This window comes from Daktulosphaira vitifoliae, unplaced genomic scaffold (assembly GCF_025091365.1).
Source record: "Daktulosphaira vitifoliae isolate Bord-2020 unplaced genomic scaffold, ASM2509136v1 Scaffold_1, whole genome shotgun sequence".
Classification (NCBI taxonomy): Eukaryota; Metazoa; Arthropoda; class Insecta; order Hemiptera; family Phylloxeridae; genus Daktulosphaira; species Daktulosphaira vitifoliae.
Window position 1 is genome coordinate 23,057,539 of NW_026099572.1, and position 21,130 is coordinate 23,078,668.

The 21,130-nt window shown below is 28.7% G+C and overlaps 2 protein-coding genes across 2 annotated transcripts in view; one reads left to right on the top strand and one right to left on the bottom strand.

The window, feature by feature from the left end:
- The window catches only part of LOC126896156 (homeobox protein ceh-37), a 29,878-nt gene extending 14,744 nt beyond the window's left edge, over window positions 1–15,134 (bottom strand). Inside the window, exons 1-4 of the mRNA XM_050668668.1 lie at window positions 14,886–15,134; window positions 8,814–8,921; window positions 5,318–5,409; window positions 4,718–4,819 (exon numbers count right to left, since the gene is read on the bottom strand). Coding sequence (XP_050524625.1) covers window positions 4,718–4,819; window positions 5,318–5,409; window positions 8,814–8,907 — 288 coding nt within the window. The 5' untranslated portion in view covers window positions 8,908–8,921; window positions 14,886–15,134. The remainder of the gene's footprint in view (window positions 1–4,717; window positions 4,820–5,317; window positions 5,410–8,813; window positions 8,922–14,885) is intronic.
- Window positions 15,135–16,300: 1,166 nt separating this feature from the next.
- Window positions 16,301–21,130, top strand: part of LOC126896143 (cGMP-dependent protein kinase, isozyme 2 forms cD4/T1/T3A/T3B) — a 79,495-nt gene continuing 74,665 nt past the window's right edge. Inside the window, exon 1 of the mRNA XM_050668644.1 lies at window positions 16,301–16,405. Coding sequence (XP_050524601.1) covers window positions 16,402–16,405 — 4 coding nt within the window. The 5' untranslated portion in view covers window positions 16,301–16,401. The remainder of the gene's footprint in view (window positions 16,406–21,130) is intronic.

Genomic DNA, 21,130 nt, shown 5'->3' on the forward strand with positions numbered 1-21,130 from the left:
GACGTATAAAGTCTATGATTTACGCACTCAAAAATGTTACCAGAAACCCCAGAGAACCTTTGGATTTTATTATTTTTTACTATAGAATAGGTAAAGTACACTTTCGGGCTGTGACGTTTGTTTATCCGTTCATCTCTTGAAGCCACAACGCGGGAGAACGCATTATAAAGTCGAGAACAAAATTTTGTTTGTACCTTAATGTTTTTTTACTCGAGATACGAGATCAAGTACTTACCCTGTTATTTTGTTCTCGTTATAACCTAACCGTGGCTACATAGTAGAGTGTCGTTAGATTTGCTTGCACATACTTAGATTATGAGACAGTTTGTCTCTTTTAGACGCTTTTGTTTAATTTAAAAAATACATATTCTCGATGACACGGTTTAAAAAAAAAAAAAAATGAAATATCGAGGGTCTTAAGGAAATAATAGAAATAATTACCGATACGAAAGAATTTAGTATAAAGTAAATTATAAATTTAAATTTAAATTCATATTAAAATTTCGTAAATTTAATGTTTTCCGACAGTTTTGATTACTGTTTTTCAGTCACTTGAACGTTACTAACAAGTTTAAACTTATGTATTGAGTTATAAAGCCGCTGGGTAGATAATATTGTAATGTATCATATAGATACATCACTATATCAAAAGGGAAATCACGAAAAGAATATCCATGACGTCGGAAGCGAAATCTCTAAGGGGTTTGTGGTCTCTTTGGGCACTACTTGCTACCGTATGTGCCAGAGCGTACAAGACATTAATGGGCCGAGACAAGTAAAACTATATTGACATTTGGGTAGTCTATTAGCTGTCGGATTACATTGAAATCGAAAATCATCCCCATAAGCAAGTAGCCCCTCGTCAGTTAAAAAACGCCCTCATATTTTTATTATATCTACCCTTCTGTATGGTGAAGAGGATATTCAAGATTTATACCAAAACAATTTTAAACATAAATAAATGCAATTTAGCGAAGTTTGACTTCATTTATTTAAAATAATATATGTATAAATTAAATATCGATCGTTATTATCTACTAAAAATATATTTACAAATAATTTCCCTAACTTATATAATAAGAATTGATTACATGTAGTTAATATTATTTTTAATTCCAAATTTATATTAACGGCACTGTCAAATAACACTACATGTACGTGTTTTATTGACTAAATTTATTTTGATCAGTATTGATAATCAATATTTTTAATTTAACTTTATCTAATTCAAATTATTTCATTATTTCTCAAAATTTAAGACCTATTATACCTTTTAAATTTATCATCTAACCATAATTTCTAAATTTAACAATTTTTAAATAATCTAAACATTAGAAACATATTTAGACACTACAAAATTACTTATTTTTTTAAAGCTTAATATTTATAAAATACAGCAAAATTTATTTGAATATTTATTTGTAGTCATATTTTTTTTTTGTAAATTATTTCATAAATTACTATATTTTATTATTATATGAAATGTGATGACATATTATGTGTATATTAATGAATTTTATTTTATAAGAATAATTATAATAAGAAGATTTAAATTTAATTACATAGTCACCATACAGTTTTTAATTTTTGTTTTTATTCTCCAATAAAGCTCGTTGTAAAAAAACAAACAAAAATGGGAGCCCACTTAAAAACAGCAGCTTGAAAATAAGGGACTTAACATTATTAATAATAATTATCTTTTTTTTCTCTCAATTATTTTTAGTCTTTGTTTTGAAACAAGACCCCATGATGGAGTGTCCAACTGTACTCTAATTGACGACCGACGACTTTCTTGTTGCTAAAACAATGCTTCCAATTACAGGCTATGCTTGTTTTAAGGGTCATGATAAAAAATATATTTTATAATTATATTTTTTCAAGCAAACAAAAGAAGGAAATCCTGAGCTTAAATAATTTAAAAAGCGTATTCTTTACAGTGCGCTGTGTTGTATATTTTATATTTAGGTACTTTTGAAGATTAAACGAAAAACAATATAAAACACTGTTTATAAAACTGATAGTAAATAGTAACAAAAAATTATAAATATTAAAAATCTGCTGTAAAATGTGATAAAGCTAAAACATTAGTGCTTTTTTTTTGTGTGAGTATAATTTTTGTACAAGTTTTATTATTTACTTTAATGAATCACAAGAGATTAAAAAAGATATAAATTTCTAAAAAAGTATAATAGTCACAAAGATTTTTTATTAATTATAAAATAAATAAAAATTTAATGAATTGTTTTTCAAGTAATTACTTGTAATTGTCGATTAACTACCTAATTTTTTTATTACATAAATGATTTTTAACTCTTGTTATTTACTCAAAAATGAAATATTTTAATTTCTGATGAGTTTTAGTTTTCTTAACTAACAACTGTTTTTGATTCTAAAATTTTTCTGAAATATATATCTACTATGTTGGATCATTATAGATTTAAAAATGTTTAAATACGTATGAGTAAAATATTACTATTTAAAAAAAAAAAAAAAAGGTCTAGAAAGATTTTTATAGGAATACATAATATTGGTAGCCTTTTTATTAGTTTTTCAGTACTGGTACATTATGTCAGCATTAGTTTTTCTTATTTAGAATTCAACTTGGGCCCAAATCTTGGGGTGATCCAAATCAAATTAATATGCCCGTACCTCTATACGCATGAACTCAGTCTAATTAATAAAAATATATTGATATGCACAACGAATAAGACAGTAACTCACTTTTTAGGAGATCAAAAGTAAAATGTATTCTCTGATTACACTCTATATATTTATAAATTTTTTAAGTAGTTTAATTCAAACCAAATCCTCGATATTTTGATGAGAGTTATTATAACAAGAGTAAAACCTAAATCCAAATACCTCATAATTTCCAAGTTGAGTTTCTTGAGTTACTGTCATTTGTTGCACATGACGATATGTATACAAAAATTAGCAAGATAATCTTCAACTGCCTTTGAATTTTATGAAGATTCTTTTTTTGTATTAAAATATAATAATACTATTTATTACATAACCATCAGTTAAATTCTGTAATAACTTTTCAAATGATTCATGATGAACTAAATATAGTATCTTTTTGCTCTAGAGTATTGATAAGAAAAATTAAAACAATATAAGTTAAAAATTAATAAACAATCAGTGTCACTAATATTAGTAACACATAATATTCAGCTAATTGTACTATAACAAATAATTTTTAATTAAGGAAATTATGTCAACAGCTTTTATTATTTATGAATAAGTTTTAACTTTTTTATTTATCTAAAAAAATTTGACGTTATTTATTAATTTAAAGGTGTATCGAAGTATAGTAAAGGTCGTCTCGAAACTCCATTTAAAGTATTATAGTTTTATACAAAAGTAATATGTATATAAAGTAGTAAAGGTTGAAGTTTGACAAATTATTTTTACATCAGTGATTTTATTAAGTTAACCCCTAAGTGTATTCAATGGCGGCCAAACGTTGACGCGTTGCTAAGACAACCAAACTGTCTTATGGCGGCAGTGGTAGTGTGATGTCTGCGGAAAAACAACATTGTAAGAGTAGAGGGTAAAATGATTATACATATTATAGATTAACTGTTTTATCGAATTAAAACAGCAAAAGTAATGCAGCATTTGTAAAAATGACAAGAAGCTAATATGCATTTAGTTTTTGGAATACACTATGCTTCAAAGGGAAAAGAGATTTTACCACATTTCATAGAATATTCGTGAAATTCTGTATAATAAATATTATTAAAGTTAAAGTACTTATCAGACGTGAATCAAGATCATTTCTAACCAAGGATTTCACATTAAATTTCGGACCCGACACTGGATCTAGAAATAAACTTGATATTTTTAAAATTATAGAATTGTCAGGAAAACAGAAAAGTTTATAAAAATTCATCTAATAATCTTAGCCCCCATAGTATAAGCCCACCTGACCTAGCTATCGTTAGACCCTATAGACAAACTTAATCTATCCAGTGGAGTGTAAACAAAAATTATAACTGAACACATTATTTAGGTGGCTAATTTGGAATAGGGTCTCCATTATTAGGTAATTAAAAATTAAATTACACAAATAAACATTAAAATACAATTTTTATATTGTATTTAAAAATGTTTGCGTGAGTGGTACTATGTTTTTAAAAAAATAATTTTGTTCAAATGTATAGAGAAAAATTATTATAAGTCACTGCTTAAATTATAATGACTACATATATTGGCAAAAAGGGTTAAGACTTCAGTTAGGTTTTATAAAAAAAAATATGACACTGACCAAGTTTCCAAAATGTTAGCTTTTTTTTTCATGGTTTTAAAATTACTAATTCATCAATAAATATAATTTTGAGAAAAAAATCACTATAGTGAATTTTATTTTCAGTAATGACGTTAGCCTTTTATAATCAAAGAATAAAGAAGTATTCAGTTATTAATAATTAAATTATTTAAAATACATTATAAGAGTTTCTAATTAATTTTATCTACAGCTTATATAAACTTAAGTGTTCAGATTACTTTAGAAGATTAAAAGACAAGACTTTAAAATTTCCATGCACAATTCCTCAACTGCTGACTGAAGCAATAATTGTTACATATAATTTGTTTCAATTTTATGAAATATTACAACGATAATATTTTACTTGGCGTGGTCTAATCCAATAAGAAATATCATGTTTTATACCGAAAATATCTCATGCTAATTCATTACATTATGTGTAAGTACCTGAACACGGGCCTCAGTCAATTGAATTTTAGCCGCCAAGTCCTCTCTGGTGAACACGTCAGGATAATGCGTTTGAGCAAAAGCCGTCTCCAGTTCCTCGAGCTGAAAAGTAATTAGCAATAATTGAATTAGTGGGCTACTCGATTATTTAATTAATTTAATCAACTCATTTGTACGAGCCAATTTAAAGTACACAGAGTTTATATCGTTGTGGGGCATAATAGTCTAAATTTTTCTCAACTTTCATAATTTATAGCGACTAAATTAAACGTTATTTTGTGTTGACAAAAACAAGACCTTCTAAAACAAAAGGATTAAATATCGTTCGTGACATAAAAACACATTAATTTACAATCTATATAAACGAAGTTATTAATACATTTTAAGCTGGAGAGATACTAGAAAAAAATTACATCCGATAATTTTTTGATATTAAAATCAGTCTTATTTTATTACTCGAACAAAACTGTTTGTTTGATAATTTTTTATTTTTCTAACAAAAAAAATAATCGACGACTGTATATTAACAAAAAGTTTGTTGATTTTACTAAGTTCTTTTATAATGCAATTTGTTCGTAAGTATCTATTTTTAACACATACTTGTTGTAAAGTAAATGTAGTTCGATTTCTCCTCTGTTTGCGCCTAACAAATGAATCGTCATGGATGGCTGGATGATACGAGTAGCTAGTATCTGTAACATAATACAAACGTTGTATTACAAAGGTTTATTATATTATAACAGGCACAATTTTATAAACCTGTTTTTCTCCCTATTCGAAGTATCAATTGAATATAAACGGATTAACATAATTGAATAAGTGGCAAACATTATGTTTTATAGAGCTAGTAGACTGTAGAGATCGTCAGATCCATTTTTGATTTGTCTTAAAACTATAATATTAAACAGGGGCGTCATTTGCGTGTCGCTGAGTATACGTACCCCTCAAATTCTGTGTTATCAATTTAGCCCCTACGGTACAGTCTATCCTGCCTCAGAACTTCGACCCTCAAATAAGAGGTAAGTACCTTTCCCCGTCTTACCCGACATAGTAGTCTCCACGATATGTATGCGTATCAAAAAAAAATTTAATAGCGCCCCTGATATTAAAATGAATAAATTATTTAAATATATGGTGATCAATTTAAAAAAAGATTGATGGAAACCAATATGGATTTATTCATTGATGTAACTTTATTAGCTTTTTGTATTGGACTAACGAAAATTTAAAATAAAAATTAATAATCTTTTGATTATTTGATCAAGTATTAATGATATTAAATTGACAGACACAGGTGTTATTGGCCGTTTCGGGGAATCAGTAATTATACATTTTGCAGAGGTACAGTTAACTAAATTGACTTTAATTATTTTATCCCAAAGGCGGAAACGAATGACCGGACGTAATTTACTCTTCTGCAATTTACAAATAGCGACGAGGGCTCACAAAAACATTAGTTAGGTAGTAAATCAATGAACCCCCTCATTCCCTCCCGGATTCCTTTGTACAACGATATACGTGACTGATGATGTAAAACTGAAAACACAGTTAGAGACGCACGGCCAGGCATGAAGAGAGTGTCTGCATGAGGATTGGCTATAGGGGGAGGCGACGAGTACAGGGATAGTATACATGCCAGCTATCGTCGCCTAACAACGTTTAAGTCCTAAGTGAATCAAGGAACAAGACGCCGCCGCTGTTACCGTCGCCGAACAGGACCGAGAAATCCCGAGGGACTTCGGGACGGATTCTATCCAGAATTTAATTAGGACGGAATGAACCTAATTACGGTCCGAGGAGGGTAGCGACACGGTGGTGATAATGGCGGCGGCGGCGGTGGCGGGTTTCTTTCAAGATTACATTATGGAAATTTTCGTTAGTTACGCCTTTGAAATATTCATACGGCAGTCTACGCTCCACCCTGTCCCCTTCGTCGCCGACGACGTTACAAGCCATAATGATTTCTTGACGATAAGACCGCGGGACGCCAGGTATCGGGATAAACATTGAAATTAGTATTGCACCTGGGAATCCAGCGAATATCGTCAGTACGTGCTCGCATTAGATATTCAAATACTGTGATACGCACAGTGTTTGCGCTGACTCTATCAAATAAGGTGGTAATTTCATCTCCGAATTTCTTTTTCGCGGCCCTTAAAAAAATATAAAAAACCAATTACTAGTACAATGCGAGTTTAATTGAGGTTCATCGCACCGTGCGTTGCATTGATGCAAGATCGACGATTACAACAGTTGTATCGAATAATTATTATTATTGATATTCATTGACAATTTATCGAATTCCGTTGAATGTTGCGATGTGCTCTCATTGGCAATGAGTATTGTTTTAACGATTCGGATGAAAAATTAAAAATTCTTTTGATCCATCACCGTGCGCAAGCAATAAAAACCTTAACCTAATTTTCGTAACCCCCCCCCCCTGGAAGTACGTGCTTATTACAGTTAATAATAGTATCAATGATAATAATTATGTTACACTTTGTTCGGCGAGGAAATGTCAATCGAATTGAGCGAGTTTTGCTTAACTGCACAGTGGTCGTTTGCGAGCCCAGACAGATGGGCACCAATTACGATTAGCCGCATCACGGTCCATTATGCCAGGACCCTGTCCCGAGGGACCGCGAAAGAATATAATAACGGTTACTACTTACTTATTATACTATCGAGTTACCCGATTTTTTATACCTCTGACCGCCGCCAACGAAACTTGGTTTATTTAAAAAGCATTTTATTATTATTTTAAAGTTGAGGGTTATAGATTTTTTAAGTGCACGCAAATCGGCTTTAAAACCTGTAGCTTGAATGTCGTGTACAAACAAAATCAGCTTAAACGGAATTGTTATTATAACGTTAATACACGGCAAAGACGCTGAATTTCACCACAGCCAATGCCAAGTCGATGATAATGTGTGTAATAATATTATGGCGGCCATATATTATGCACGCACACTTTTGTTAAGCCTGCGAGTGGATAGCAACGGCTGACAATAGCGCACAATTATAAATACCGAGAATATAAGATTTCGGAAATTGAAACTTAAATTTTTAACCAATTCGCGTACCGCACATTAAACCTAAAAAACAATGAATTAAGACTTGTTATTATTATTATTATTATTATTGTTGTTGTGTGTAATACCAGCAGAACGATTGGGCGGTGGCACAACGGACGTTGTACGGTAATGGAGGATAATCCGGATTCATTATTCATGGAAAAATGTTCATTTCCGGAATTAAATTGTCCTGATGTAGTACATTTATTTAAGACCGTTCCGAGTATACAAAAAGATTACAGTAAAGTTTGTGAATACTATCCGTATGTCTGCGTCGTGGGATCATTATTATCGCACGGAAAACTTTGATTTAATAACAATTCACTTGGATTCCGAATTTTAGTTGTATGACAATACGGATAAAAATATTATTAACATGTATTGTTAGTTCATTCAATTAACTGGTAATAACATGTTAGTAATTAAGGAAAGGATTGGAATTAGTAAAATAATATTTACGTCTAAATCGTTTGAAAATTATGTTACAAGTTTATAATAAATTGTGTATACATTTTATGTAAAGCGATGTTATCTAATTAATCTTGATTGATAATTGATGACTCTGATTTTAAATTATAAACGCGTGACTGTTAGAAAAATTGACTGGTAGCAACATTATTGTTGTTATTCATAACGTGAAATATTTTCGAATAACTTTACAAGTACTACAAACTCACTACTCGTGAATTGTGAGTTTCATAAAAATAAGCTTTTAAAATTTATATTAAAAAATCTCATGACCCATAAATTATGTATTTAATGGTAATTATTTATTATTATTATTGGATTTTTTTTTAACGCGTTAAAGTTTATTCGAATTGCCCGTGTCCACCCACTTCGAATTAAGTATATTTTCGACCCTAATTCACGACGGGGTTTCATGTTCACCCATTGAATTACTATATTACAGGTTAGCTCCACCCACATTTGGTATTGAAGCCATTTGTTAGGTGTCTGCTTGTGCGTTTTTGTAAAATTTTCGTATTATTTCATTATAGGGCGTTATTTAAATTGGTACTTACAAGGGTGCGACGAGGAAAACGGGTAGTCGATCGAAGGTATCCGTGTAGATGGTGTTGGGTGAAGAGGGGGCGCTGGGCAATGATAGCAAAACATTCCACCAGCTGCTCCTGAAAATATTAATTAAAAAGATTATTATTGCGCAAAAAAAAGTCAAATAAAATTATTTATCCAGTAATGATTGCTGAATTAATTATTGCCGTCTCGATTCTTTTATATTTTATGCAATTAAAATATTGTCGAAATTAATTAACAGAATAACTAAGTTGATTTATAAATGAAGATTAGCGAATGCTTTAACGTCAAATATTGAATCCAAAGTTATTTACTTAATTACAAATAAGTATATATTATTAGTACATGGAATTATGATATAATATAAAATTATATTTCTTATTTCATCAGCGACAACTTTTTTAATATTCTTATAAACGTTTTTATACTCGAGCAAAAGTTAAGTTAATTTAAACGGTATTTGATTAGTACCCTTTTAGTTTTTAAATTAAATTTATTCACAATTTTCTCTTATGACATTAAGCCATAAGTTTCGAGTACTCGCCGAATGACATAATAAACATCATATTTGTTTTTAACTTTGATAATAAAAATATTAATTGAAACTAATTGAATATCGGTGGACGGGTGTCTTAAACTAGCATATTTTATTATGTTGCACGATGCTGCTGTGTTTATAAATGTGTACAAGTGCCTTCCATTCCACTTTAAGTGACGATAATTGACACACTGTTTTAATAGGTTAATTTCAAAATTTTCACTCGTTAAAAAGTGATCTGAATTCGAATTAATAAAAGCGTAGTTCAGACGGAAAACGATTAGCTGCATTCGTTGATCGAATAATATGTAGATAAATACATGAAATGCTGCACTATAATTACCCTATAGACTGAGATCATATAAATTATAATGCCTGATGACTCTTATTAATAATATGACACATGGACATTTGTAAAATTTTATGTGATTTGCAGTATTATTTACGCATCCGACGATTTCGCCATACAATGTTGCGCATAGTATTTATCGAGGTGTCCTTCAGTACTATTAAATCAATTTCCAATATAAAAAATTTGTGCGTGCCTTGAATGTGTCGATTTGTTTTCCACTTAATTAGGACGGATCCATTTAAATTAATTAAGCCAATTTATACGTCTGTTATATCGTTTCCCTTATGGACTAATTAACCGACGACATACAGGGCTAGTGTTAATTGTTATTTGTAATAATGTGGGGCTTAATAGAAGCCCGTCACCCGTATATTACAATTACTACACGCATAATGCATGCCTTCTCCTTTATTGCGTTCTGGATGTGTTTATAATACCACCACATTATTACCTCCCGTTTTTGCTCGTAAGTACGAATACTTAGGACCACCACGCACAGAGTCTATGCAATTTAAAATAAAAAACTAAACACACACACGTAATAATTCCACTCTTCTTACCCCCGGTCAGTTATATTGCTGTTAATTTATAGTTGCAATTGTGCACGCAGTTTATAATTGGTCAGACATTGTTAAAGTAATTAAAATTAGTAAAATTCCACTTTGCAAATGTCAGGAATATTATTATTAAACCACATACTATAGACTGATACACTAGCAAACAGCATTTAAAAATACACGATGTGTATCAATTGGTTATATTATATGCGAAAATACAAAAAATTATGGATAAATAAATAATTTTATGTCGCTATAATTTATTTAAAGTGATGATTTTTCTTCAAATTTATTTTATATGTTATTTTATTTTTCTTTGATACAAATAAATGATTTTTTAGCAAGAAAAAAATTTTATTGAAAAATATTGTCAGAACTGTAGAATGAATAAGATAGTGATTTGGTATGTCATTTATAAATTGGAACACAATACAGATATCGATATTTTGTTTACTACTTAATCATTGCTGACAAAACATTTTTTTTAAACAAATATTTTCCAATTCTATTTGAATTTGTAATATATGAAAATGGAAAGGACAGAAATTGACAAGTCAATGTGTAATTTAGTTAATACTGATACAAAATATACTCAAATCAACGGTAATTTACGTGATAAAGATTTAGAATTCGCAATATATTCATATAATTTATACTCAAGTTATAATATGATAGTGATAAACTTATCCTCAGTAAATCAGTGGTTTAAACACCTTTANATATTTTATGCAATTAAAATATTGTCGAAATTAATTAACAGAATAACTAAGTTGATTTATAAATGAAGATTAGCGAATGCTTTAACGTCAAATATTGAATCCAAAGTTATTTACTTAATTACAAATAAGTATATATTATTAGTACATGGAATTATGATATAATATAAAATTATATTTCTTATTTCATCAGCGACAACTTTTTTAATATTCTTATAAACGACGTTTTTATACTCGAGCAAAAGTTAAGTTAATTTAAATGGTATTTGATTAGTACGCTTTTAGTTTTTAAATTAAGTTTATTCACAATTTTCTCTTATGACATTAAGCCATAAGTTTCGAGTACTCGCCGAATGACATAATAAACATCATATTTGTTTTTAACTTTGATAATAAAAATATTAATTGAAACTAATTGAATATCGGTGGACGGGTGTCTTAAACTAGCATATTTTATTATGTTGCACGATGCTGCTGTGTTTATAAATGTGTACAAGTGCCTTCCATTCCACTTTAAGTGACGATAATTGACACACTGTTTTAATAGGTTAATTTCAAAATTTTCACTCGTTAAAAAGTGATCTGAATTCGAATTAATAAAAGCGTAGTTCAGACGGAAAACGATTAGCTGCATTCGTTGATCGAATAATATGTAGATAAATACATGAAATGCTGCACTATAATTACCCTATAGACTGAGATCATATAAATTATAATGCCTGATGACTCTTATTAATAATATGACACATGGACATTTGTAAAATTTTATGTGATTTGCAGTATTATTTACGCATCCGACGATTTCGCCATACAATGTTGCGCATAGCATTTATCGAGGTGTCCTTCAGTACTATTAAATCAATTTCCAATATAAAAAATTTGTGCGTGCCTTGAATGTGTCGATTTGTTTTCCACTTAATTAGGACGGATCCATTTAAATTAATTAAGCCAATTTATACGTCTGTTATATCGTTTCCCTTATGGACTAATTAACCGACGACATACAGGGCTAGTGTTAATTGTTATTTGTAATAATGTGGGGCTTAATAGAAGCCCGTCACCCGTATATTACAATTACTACACGCATAATGCATGCCTTCTCCTTTATTGCGTTCTGGATGTGTTTATAATACCACCACATTATTACCTCCCGTTTTTGCTCGTAAGTACGAATACTTAGGACCACCACGCACAGAGTCTATGCAATTTAAAATAAAAAACTAAACACACACACGTAATAATTCCACTCTTCTTACCCCCGGTCAGTTATATTGCTGTTAATTTATAGTTGCAATTGTGCACGCAGTTTATAATTGGTCAGACATTGTTAAAGTAATTAAAATTAGTAAAATTCCACTTTGCAAATGTCAGGAATATTATTATTAAACCACATACTATAGACTGATACACTAGCAAACAGCATTTAAAAATACACGATGTGTATCAATTGGTTATATTATATGCGAAAATACAAAAAATTATGGATAAATAAATAATTTTATGTCGCTATAATTTATTTAAAGTGATGATTTTTCTTCAAATTTATTTTATATGTTATTTTATTTTTCTTTGATACAAATAAATGATTTTTTAGCAAGAAAAAAATTTTATTGAAAAATATTGTCAGAACTGTAGAATGAATAAGATAGTGATTTGGTATGTCATTTATAAATTGGAACACAATACAGATATCGATATTTTGTTTACTACTTAATCATTGCTGACAAAACATTTTTTTTAAACAAATATTTTCCAATTCTATTTGAATTTGTAATATATGAAAATGGAAAGGACAGAAATTGACAAGTCAATGTGTAATTTAGTTAATACTGATACAAAATATACTCAAATCAACGGTAATTTACGTGATAAAGATTTAGAATTCGCAATATATTCATATAATTTATACTCAAGTTATAATATGATAGTGATAAACTTATCCTCAGTAAATCAGTGGTTTAAACACCTTTAAAGTTTTCCGTACCTCGCACTAGTTAAAACAGAAAATAGGTTTGATTGTTTTACAACATTTTAGGTATCTTTCTGAAATATGTCGTCATCTATAAATAAGAAGGTGACAGCAATCACATTTAAATAATAATATTAACATTTGATACGAACAATTCGAACAACAATACCAATTTATAATTTAATTTAACAAAAATTACCATAATCTAAGAAAGTAGAAACATGTTTTTCTTTCGAGCTAAACATTTATTTAATGCATTAAGATTTTTATGACAAACAGTGTGTAAAATCATATTTTTTTCACTTGTGTTTTTTTAAAAATATTTTTACAATAACTTGTACAAATTAATAAATTTACCAATAAAGGACTTCCGTTTCGATGCGATGTCATTAAGTGATATAATTTAATGACACGGACACTCGAAAATAACGACATATTGTAAAAAGAACCTATTTTATGTATTCTTATGAATAAAAAATTTTATTAAAATATCTATAGACATTTAAAAAAAATTAAAAATTGAATAATTTTAAATTGGAGGTGTACATGAACCAAACTTTACTTCTATATAAAAAAATATTTTTTAGTGTATCAAACGTTTTCTTGGTAAACCCATTTCTTATTTGTTTTACATTCTAAAATCCCTTTAGCGATACCAATCAGCATATATCAGATATATCAGGGTTGTTTTTAAAAAAATCATAACATAATGAAAGCAAATAAAAATTTAAGGGTGTAAATTGCTATGAAAATTATTGACAATTTTTTTCTCTCGTCAGTTCTCAAATGATAACTTTTTATGCTGCATAAATTTACCAGTGGAGAGGTAAAGTTCTACTTTTCACTAAATATGCCACAGAAAACAGTCAATTGGTACGATCTTCGGTTCTCATTGGGACATTCCTAGTTTATTTTTAATTATATTTTTAGTGCGATTAATTCAATTAAACTAAGCACGATCTTTTTTGCTAATAATTTAACTAATATATTTTAATGACCAACAACGTCAAAAGTAATAAAAATTTAATATCAAAAATTTGCATTGAAAAAAAAATTGTATTTAAAAGTAAATTTTAATATAGACTAAAAATATTAATAATGAAACTTCTTTGATAATAATTTAAAGTTTTCATTAAAAGCAAATGAATGTATTTTTAATTAATTAAACATTTTTTACGCAATAAATAAAATTAAAGTGAATAGCACTTTCAAGGTTATTAAAAAAAATTTTAAGTTTCTAAAAGAAAGTTATAGAATTGCTAACTTTTCAAGTGTTTACAAAATTATAATACTAATTATAATTAATATTGATACAATATTTAATATAATCAATATTTAAGGGAAATATTTTATAAAGCCTGTACAACAAATTATATTTATACTACAAAATGGTAGTACAAAAATTCTGTATGTTGTATGATTTATATCAAAAAAATGTCGAATTTAGTAGAAAACATTGTGAATATAACTAATATTGAATCGGTATTTCGGTAAACTATAATATTTCTTGACTATCCAGATGATTATTTTCAAATTAATAGTCAAGTTAAAATAATTAATCAGCTAGCTCATTGTGAGGAGTAAATGGAATAAATATAATTAGAAGACAATGGAAATAAAAATAGTTTCTAAATTAATTAGTTCAATTTGACAATTAATTTGATCGGCTAGCAACATAAATTAAAAGTTTTCAAAATGTTTCCAGCGGTTTTATCCGACAAACTAAAAACTTTTTGTAATCTAATTATACACCACGAGTGTATTTGTCGATGACTAGACAATTGAATTTGTTCCGATAACAGCGCGATCACTTACACAACTAACATTAGAATTATCGTCTGGTTATAAATTTTTAATGGACAAATTTAAAAAAATATATATCATTTGTACACATTTATAATGGTATCAATATTGTTGGTTCACTTACCCTTGCTCAAAAACGGTTTAATGTTTGAAATTTGTTTTTCCCGTTTTCCAAATCCAATTAATTGACCGCGATTTACATGGACTCGCAATCCGTGTCGAGTGACTCTGACAATATCAAATGTGCTGCTGTCCGTAAGGGAATAAAAAATAAATCGGCTAGTTTTTACTTGTCCGAGTAATACGGAAATTAGGAACAAAAAAAACGAAAGAGCTCGCGACACCAACGGCGGATGCTGTGCGTCCCGTTGTAATGCGGACTGATAAGCGAACAGTGTGTACATGTCCCGTTCTAATACCGCGCGCGAGTCCCCGTGGGCGTGGTTAGCGGCAAACCCCATTAAAGGCTACCAGCCAGGGGTATCGAATTCGGCACCCGCCCATCGTCTTCGTGGTTTGTACGCCGATCGCTCATCCCGACTACCAACGCGTTTTAATTACTCTCGCTAAGTGAATGGAATATAACAATCGCTGAAACCGTGACATTGAATCGTACTGGTTACCTTTTGGTAATACCACAAAGTTGCCATTTCGCATTGCCAATTTGCCAGGTTTATTCACAAGTCGGGATTTAAAGGGGTGTATGTAAAATACAGAGGTTCGTGATTTTTGGTTGCACTACAAATCATTATTGTTCAATTTCTTACCCGTCACATAGTTTTTATGTCAATTTCACAAGAGTAGTATTTCCGATAGAACTTTCAGTTAATTCTAAAATAAATTGTAGGGATTTGACATTTTTTTTTAATATTTAACGGCTAAGATTTTAATTGGAATAAGTATACAATATTAAAAATATAGTCATCTAATTGTTGATAGCTAAAATGTGTAAAATGAATACTAAGTACTGATATGAATCGGAATGAACTGATATCGAATATTGGCCGACTTTGACAATATCGGAAAATGAGTTATCGTTTCTATTTTAATTGAAATTATAACCATATATTCTTATGCTACCCACTCAAAAAAAAATAACGCGATATAAATTTATTGTTGTTTCAAGAATCGGCTACCAGATGGCTAAACTTTTAAATAAACGAACTACCTACTAAATTTATGCTTGTGAATCTTTTGCTAACAAAAGAAGATCTTTAAACATAAATCATTGCTTTTTAGTTTATAAACGCGTTTGAAAGCTCTGGATTTATGTCGTTTCTACAATACACGACTTTCCACGACTAACTACTGCGAGTTCACACTTAGTTCATCATCAGACATATAGATGTTTATTCATATGTACACGCGATCATATATAGCCTTTTAAAAAAAGTTTCAAATTTAGATTTGTTGAGTTATAACTCAACAAATTTATATGTTTGAAAATGTATGATACCTACTTTACATTCATGTAATTTACTAATTGATGTATATATTTTTTTAAGTTTTTTCAGTGATCTGACAACATGTTTGAATGGAGTTCGAGGCTTTTTGGATTTTCTTCGGTAGATAACTTATGCGGTGTAGCTCAACAAGCTGTTAAAGGAAGATGGCTATCCCGAATAAACTCAGAAGATCAAATGAGTAAGTGAAATTTTTTATGAATAATAAAAGAATAACAATGAAAGATAATTAATAATTTAAATACAAAATAAGTATAGCTTTTACAATTTCATAGAACAATTAACTTACTAAATATGAAGGAAGTAGAACAAAAAAAATAAAAAAAAATAACCTATCAACCAAGAAAATATTACAGGAGTTGTAAAATTCCGACAGCAAACCTATTTTAGCTAATGATACTTCATTGTTGTGCTTTTTATAATAAATTATGACAACATTTTATAAATTTCTAGGGATATATTTGATACAAACATAATTTTCAAATAATATTCATCTTCCGAACTAACTGATAAATAAAAAAAATCATTAGAAAATATTTAAAGCAACACAGAATGACATGTTAAATAAAAATTTGATCCATATAAAATTTTTACTTGTCATTTTTGTTTTAAACATTATTCAAGTGTACCAGTAAAATTATATTGAAAATAATATATTATTAAGTCGGAAGTTATTTTTCAATTATTATCTTAAGACGTCGCCAAGAAGTTTCGTTTAAATGTTGCACAAAGTTCATTCAAATCATATATTGTATATACTTTTCTTGTTGAAAAATTGTCATCACGTTTTCACTGACAGTAATCTTAAATACTTATCAATAAGGTAAACGACCTCAGAGTTGTATTAGTACTGCTACCGAAAAAATTAAAACGCCGTCAATCATTTGTTGGTTGGTATTGGATTGACAATATCATTAGTCGTCCCTCTGGGCTACAGTCGACTAACTTTTTACAATCTGGAAAATTGGTCTTCCAAGCCCCTTTTCGTAGTTAATCCGATTTGTTTTCTCGTTATCAAAGACTGCTCAGCGTATTACCTTAGACTGCTTCTCAACAAGTAAATTATATGCATTTTCACACAAACATTGTTTTATTATGCGTTGTTGGTTTAATAATGTTTTTAATTTAATAGTTACCAGAGTCTAATTTTTTCGGACGTGTATGCTTGGTTTTTGAGTAACACCTCACTGTTTTTATGTAATGTTTAATATTTTATGATTAATTATGTAGCCACTAACATGATTAGTTCCACAAATTTACTACTTTATAACCAACGTGTAATTTCATTGTTAAGAGCCTATTGCAAAATGTAATGTCTTACATTGTTCATACGGAGTAATAATGTTACATTACGGTGTGTGCCTGAGGATCATAAATTTGTCACCCGTTAGTAGATTAAATTTGGCCGCCCTTTGCTCATACAATATTCATAAAATACGTTTTAACTTTTGCCTGTACATTATTTATACTTGTCCTTCACGCCAGAGATGAAAAAGGTAGAAGTACATTAAGTTCATAAAATAAAAAAAACGAATATGGGATTTTCTGTAGAATTTTGCTTTTAAGGTTTTTTCATTCTAGATCTAATAACATTTTTTAATGGGTAATCGTTTAACGATGTTACGGGATTTATAAAATATCATTTAAATTTTTAAGTGTTTAATTTATTATCTAAACTTGTATTTAAGTAGTACCTTGGCGCACATGTTGATTTAAAATAATATGTATTTTTTAAAAGATTAAATAAAAATTGAGATGTTATTAATTAGAATATACGCTTTCCAATAGCACTAGTAATTTTTGACCTTTATTTATAAATGTAAATAGTTTTAAATGTAATCAAATTTAATTTTTTAAAGTAACGAAAAATAAAATATTTCTAATGAGTTTTGAGGCAATGTTGCCCAATTCCAAATTCTTAGTGACTAACACTTCTTAAGCAAACATTTTTCATATTATTTTTGTTTGATTGAGAAAAATTATTGAAAATCAATTATTATGGGCAACCGTAAATTGTTCTAATATATGTATTTAAATGAAATATTTTTTGTATTAGATAGTTATTAAAATCATAGAATGCTTTAAATTATTATTTAAAATACTGAAACATATATTTATGGACGTAACTAGCATCATTGTTAGATGTGCTGGAGCACCTCCATCCTAATTTACTATAAATAAGAAAATTACTTTTTCATTTGATGAAAAATGATATTAATATTAAATAATACATTAATAATAATAATAAAATGATTATTTACTCTAATGTGTTGAGAGCGTAACATAGTTTCAGCAGTCCCAGCATTTTCGCTTTATTTTTGCATATATTATACGTTTTAGTATTTCAAATAAAACAATTAAAATATTTAAGAAGGTAATAAATCATGTGTGTTGAATAGATTTTGTAAGTTAAAAATACTAAAGCGTAACACATTTTCATAGGTACAATATTTCTATCGGATACAAAAAATATATAGACTAGTAATATTTATTAAAGCAAAGATATATATAAGAAATAGCTTTATAATATTATATTCTATATTCGCGATTATGTTTAGGTTAAATGCACCGACCACAGAAAAGAAATTGAAAAGGTTCAGGAAATTTATAGGAAGGGATTCGGGAAACAGCCCATTATAACGTTTCCCTCGTTCTTCACCTGAACCAAACCTGTGAGTTGTATATATACATTATACATGCCTCGAAGCTCTGTAAAACGATTCCCTCTCCGCATTTCCTACCAACTGAATTGTTTATCGATACAATCGCTATGATATATACAAGCGCATTCATAGAAATACACACACGGTTTCCGGAATCAAAAAGCAATATCTCTGGGCAAATACAGCCAATTCTTTTTGGTAATATATTTCTTCTCTGTTATAACCAACGCGAATCCGAATTTACAGCATAATATTCAATCATCCGTATAAACTTGACAAATGTTGTTGTAATATTGGAAAATTATATATGTATAACATTTTTTTGGCATTATTCTCAGACTTAAAGCAAAACATAATTTATTTTTGACACAGTTTAATTCTGTTAGCATTGATCATGCTTTTTAGTATTGTTTTTTATAAGATGGTTTTCTTGGGTATAAAACCCTGAGTTAGTTGGAACCAGGAGCAGATACAAAGGGATCCATAGAAGCAATGACCCCAAAATTATAATTTTTTTTCTTCAAAAAAAAAAGTCTTCTATTAATATATAAAAAGCTAGAAAATAGCTCTCACTTTAACAGAAATAGTTAAATGGCCCGTTCAAAAATTTCTTCTGAATCTGCGACTGCTTAAAATTTGATTAATACTAATAAATTTTGGGAAAATTATAAATTGAAAAAATGCATACATAGTCTAGTACTGAATTTAAGTGAAAATATATATTTCAAATATTTAATTACACTCACAGGAGAATTTCGCTGATTTTTGCTTTCTGTTAATTAAAAGTACCGCCATGATAAATTTATTATTATGAAATTAACATTAAGAAAAACAAGTCAATTAATTCAGTTAGAGCATTATTTTGTAATCTGCTAATTAAAAATGTGGAATTATAATTTTTGTTTTATTGCAAAATTTTTAAATTTAATTGTCACACTGACTTTTTGAAACAGTTGAAAGACAATTGAAACAGACGACTTGTTTATGAAAATATGAGTTTTAAATGAATTATTAAAATAGAATAATAATTATTTAGACTACAATTTTAAATTTCCAGATAGTAATGTTCGATGAATAATGTTACTTCTTCATTGCGGATTCTATCTAAGGACTTAATTCATTATTTCTAATGGCACGTATATCCGATGTGGGCACACAAGCGTTATGTCCGGATGATCTAAAAAATTCAAAAGTTAGTAATATCATATTTCGAGACTATTGTTTGGTTTTTTTTTTTTTATTATTTCATAATAATAGCGAAAAGTAATCTTAAATAAATCATGCATGCGCGTCATGTGTTTTGAAATCTCCCCCGGGTGACTGGTATACGTAAAGATATGCCAACAAGATCGGTTTACACGCGGTCGACCATTAAGTGAGCAAAAAAAAACACTTTAGGGTTTTATGGTCCGAAAGCAAGTGTCGGGATGTGCGGCATTTGATGATGACAATGTTATCACAAACACATTGAAATACAATCGTGAGTGCTGCAAAATGGACTCTTCACGAGTTGGTTAAGAAACATAAAGAGCTTGATAAATATATCTCTTGGCGCATTTCATGTGAATAACGTTAGAATATTGTGTTTCGCGTTATTAACAGCTATTTTTTTTTATAAATTACTTCAAAACAGTTAAGCTTTGTATATTACAATGGAAGTAATAAAAAAAACGCATTTTGTTTTTTAAAACAGTAATTATAATAATAATAAAATTCTGGTTTCATTAAAATGATTGTTAAAAAAGTTTTGAAATAACATTTTCTTAGATATATATTCAGTCAAGTTATTACCGAGGAGTTGTTATGATTTCTTCTAAAATATTAATCACTTTTTTTATTAAAATAAAAGTATATTATGACGAGAAAGAGAGTTTGAAAAATTACTCATAAGATTAAAAACTCATTAATATGGTAAACAGATATTTTTTGTCAAACAATTTCTAATGTCATTTCCAGCGTAGCTATGCAAGCATGAAATAATATGCATTTTTAAATTTTTATGACAAAAAGAACTTGGTGTAATCGACAACATTTTGAATATTATTCTACTTAGTGTAAAGCATTTATCAATTTTTAAGTATATAAATGTATCCAAAATAAAATAAATAAAGTTGATAATTAATTTTTAAACATACTAAAACTGCACTTATCTAAAAAAAGAAAAATACTTAAGATAATAATAATAATAACAAAATAGAATAAACAAAAGTATTTATAATTAATTTCTTCATTTTATCTTAATG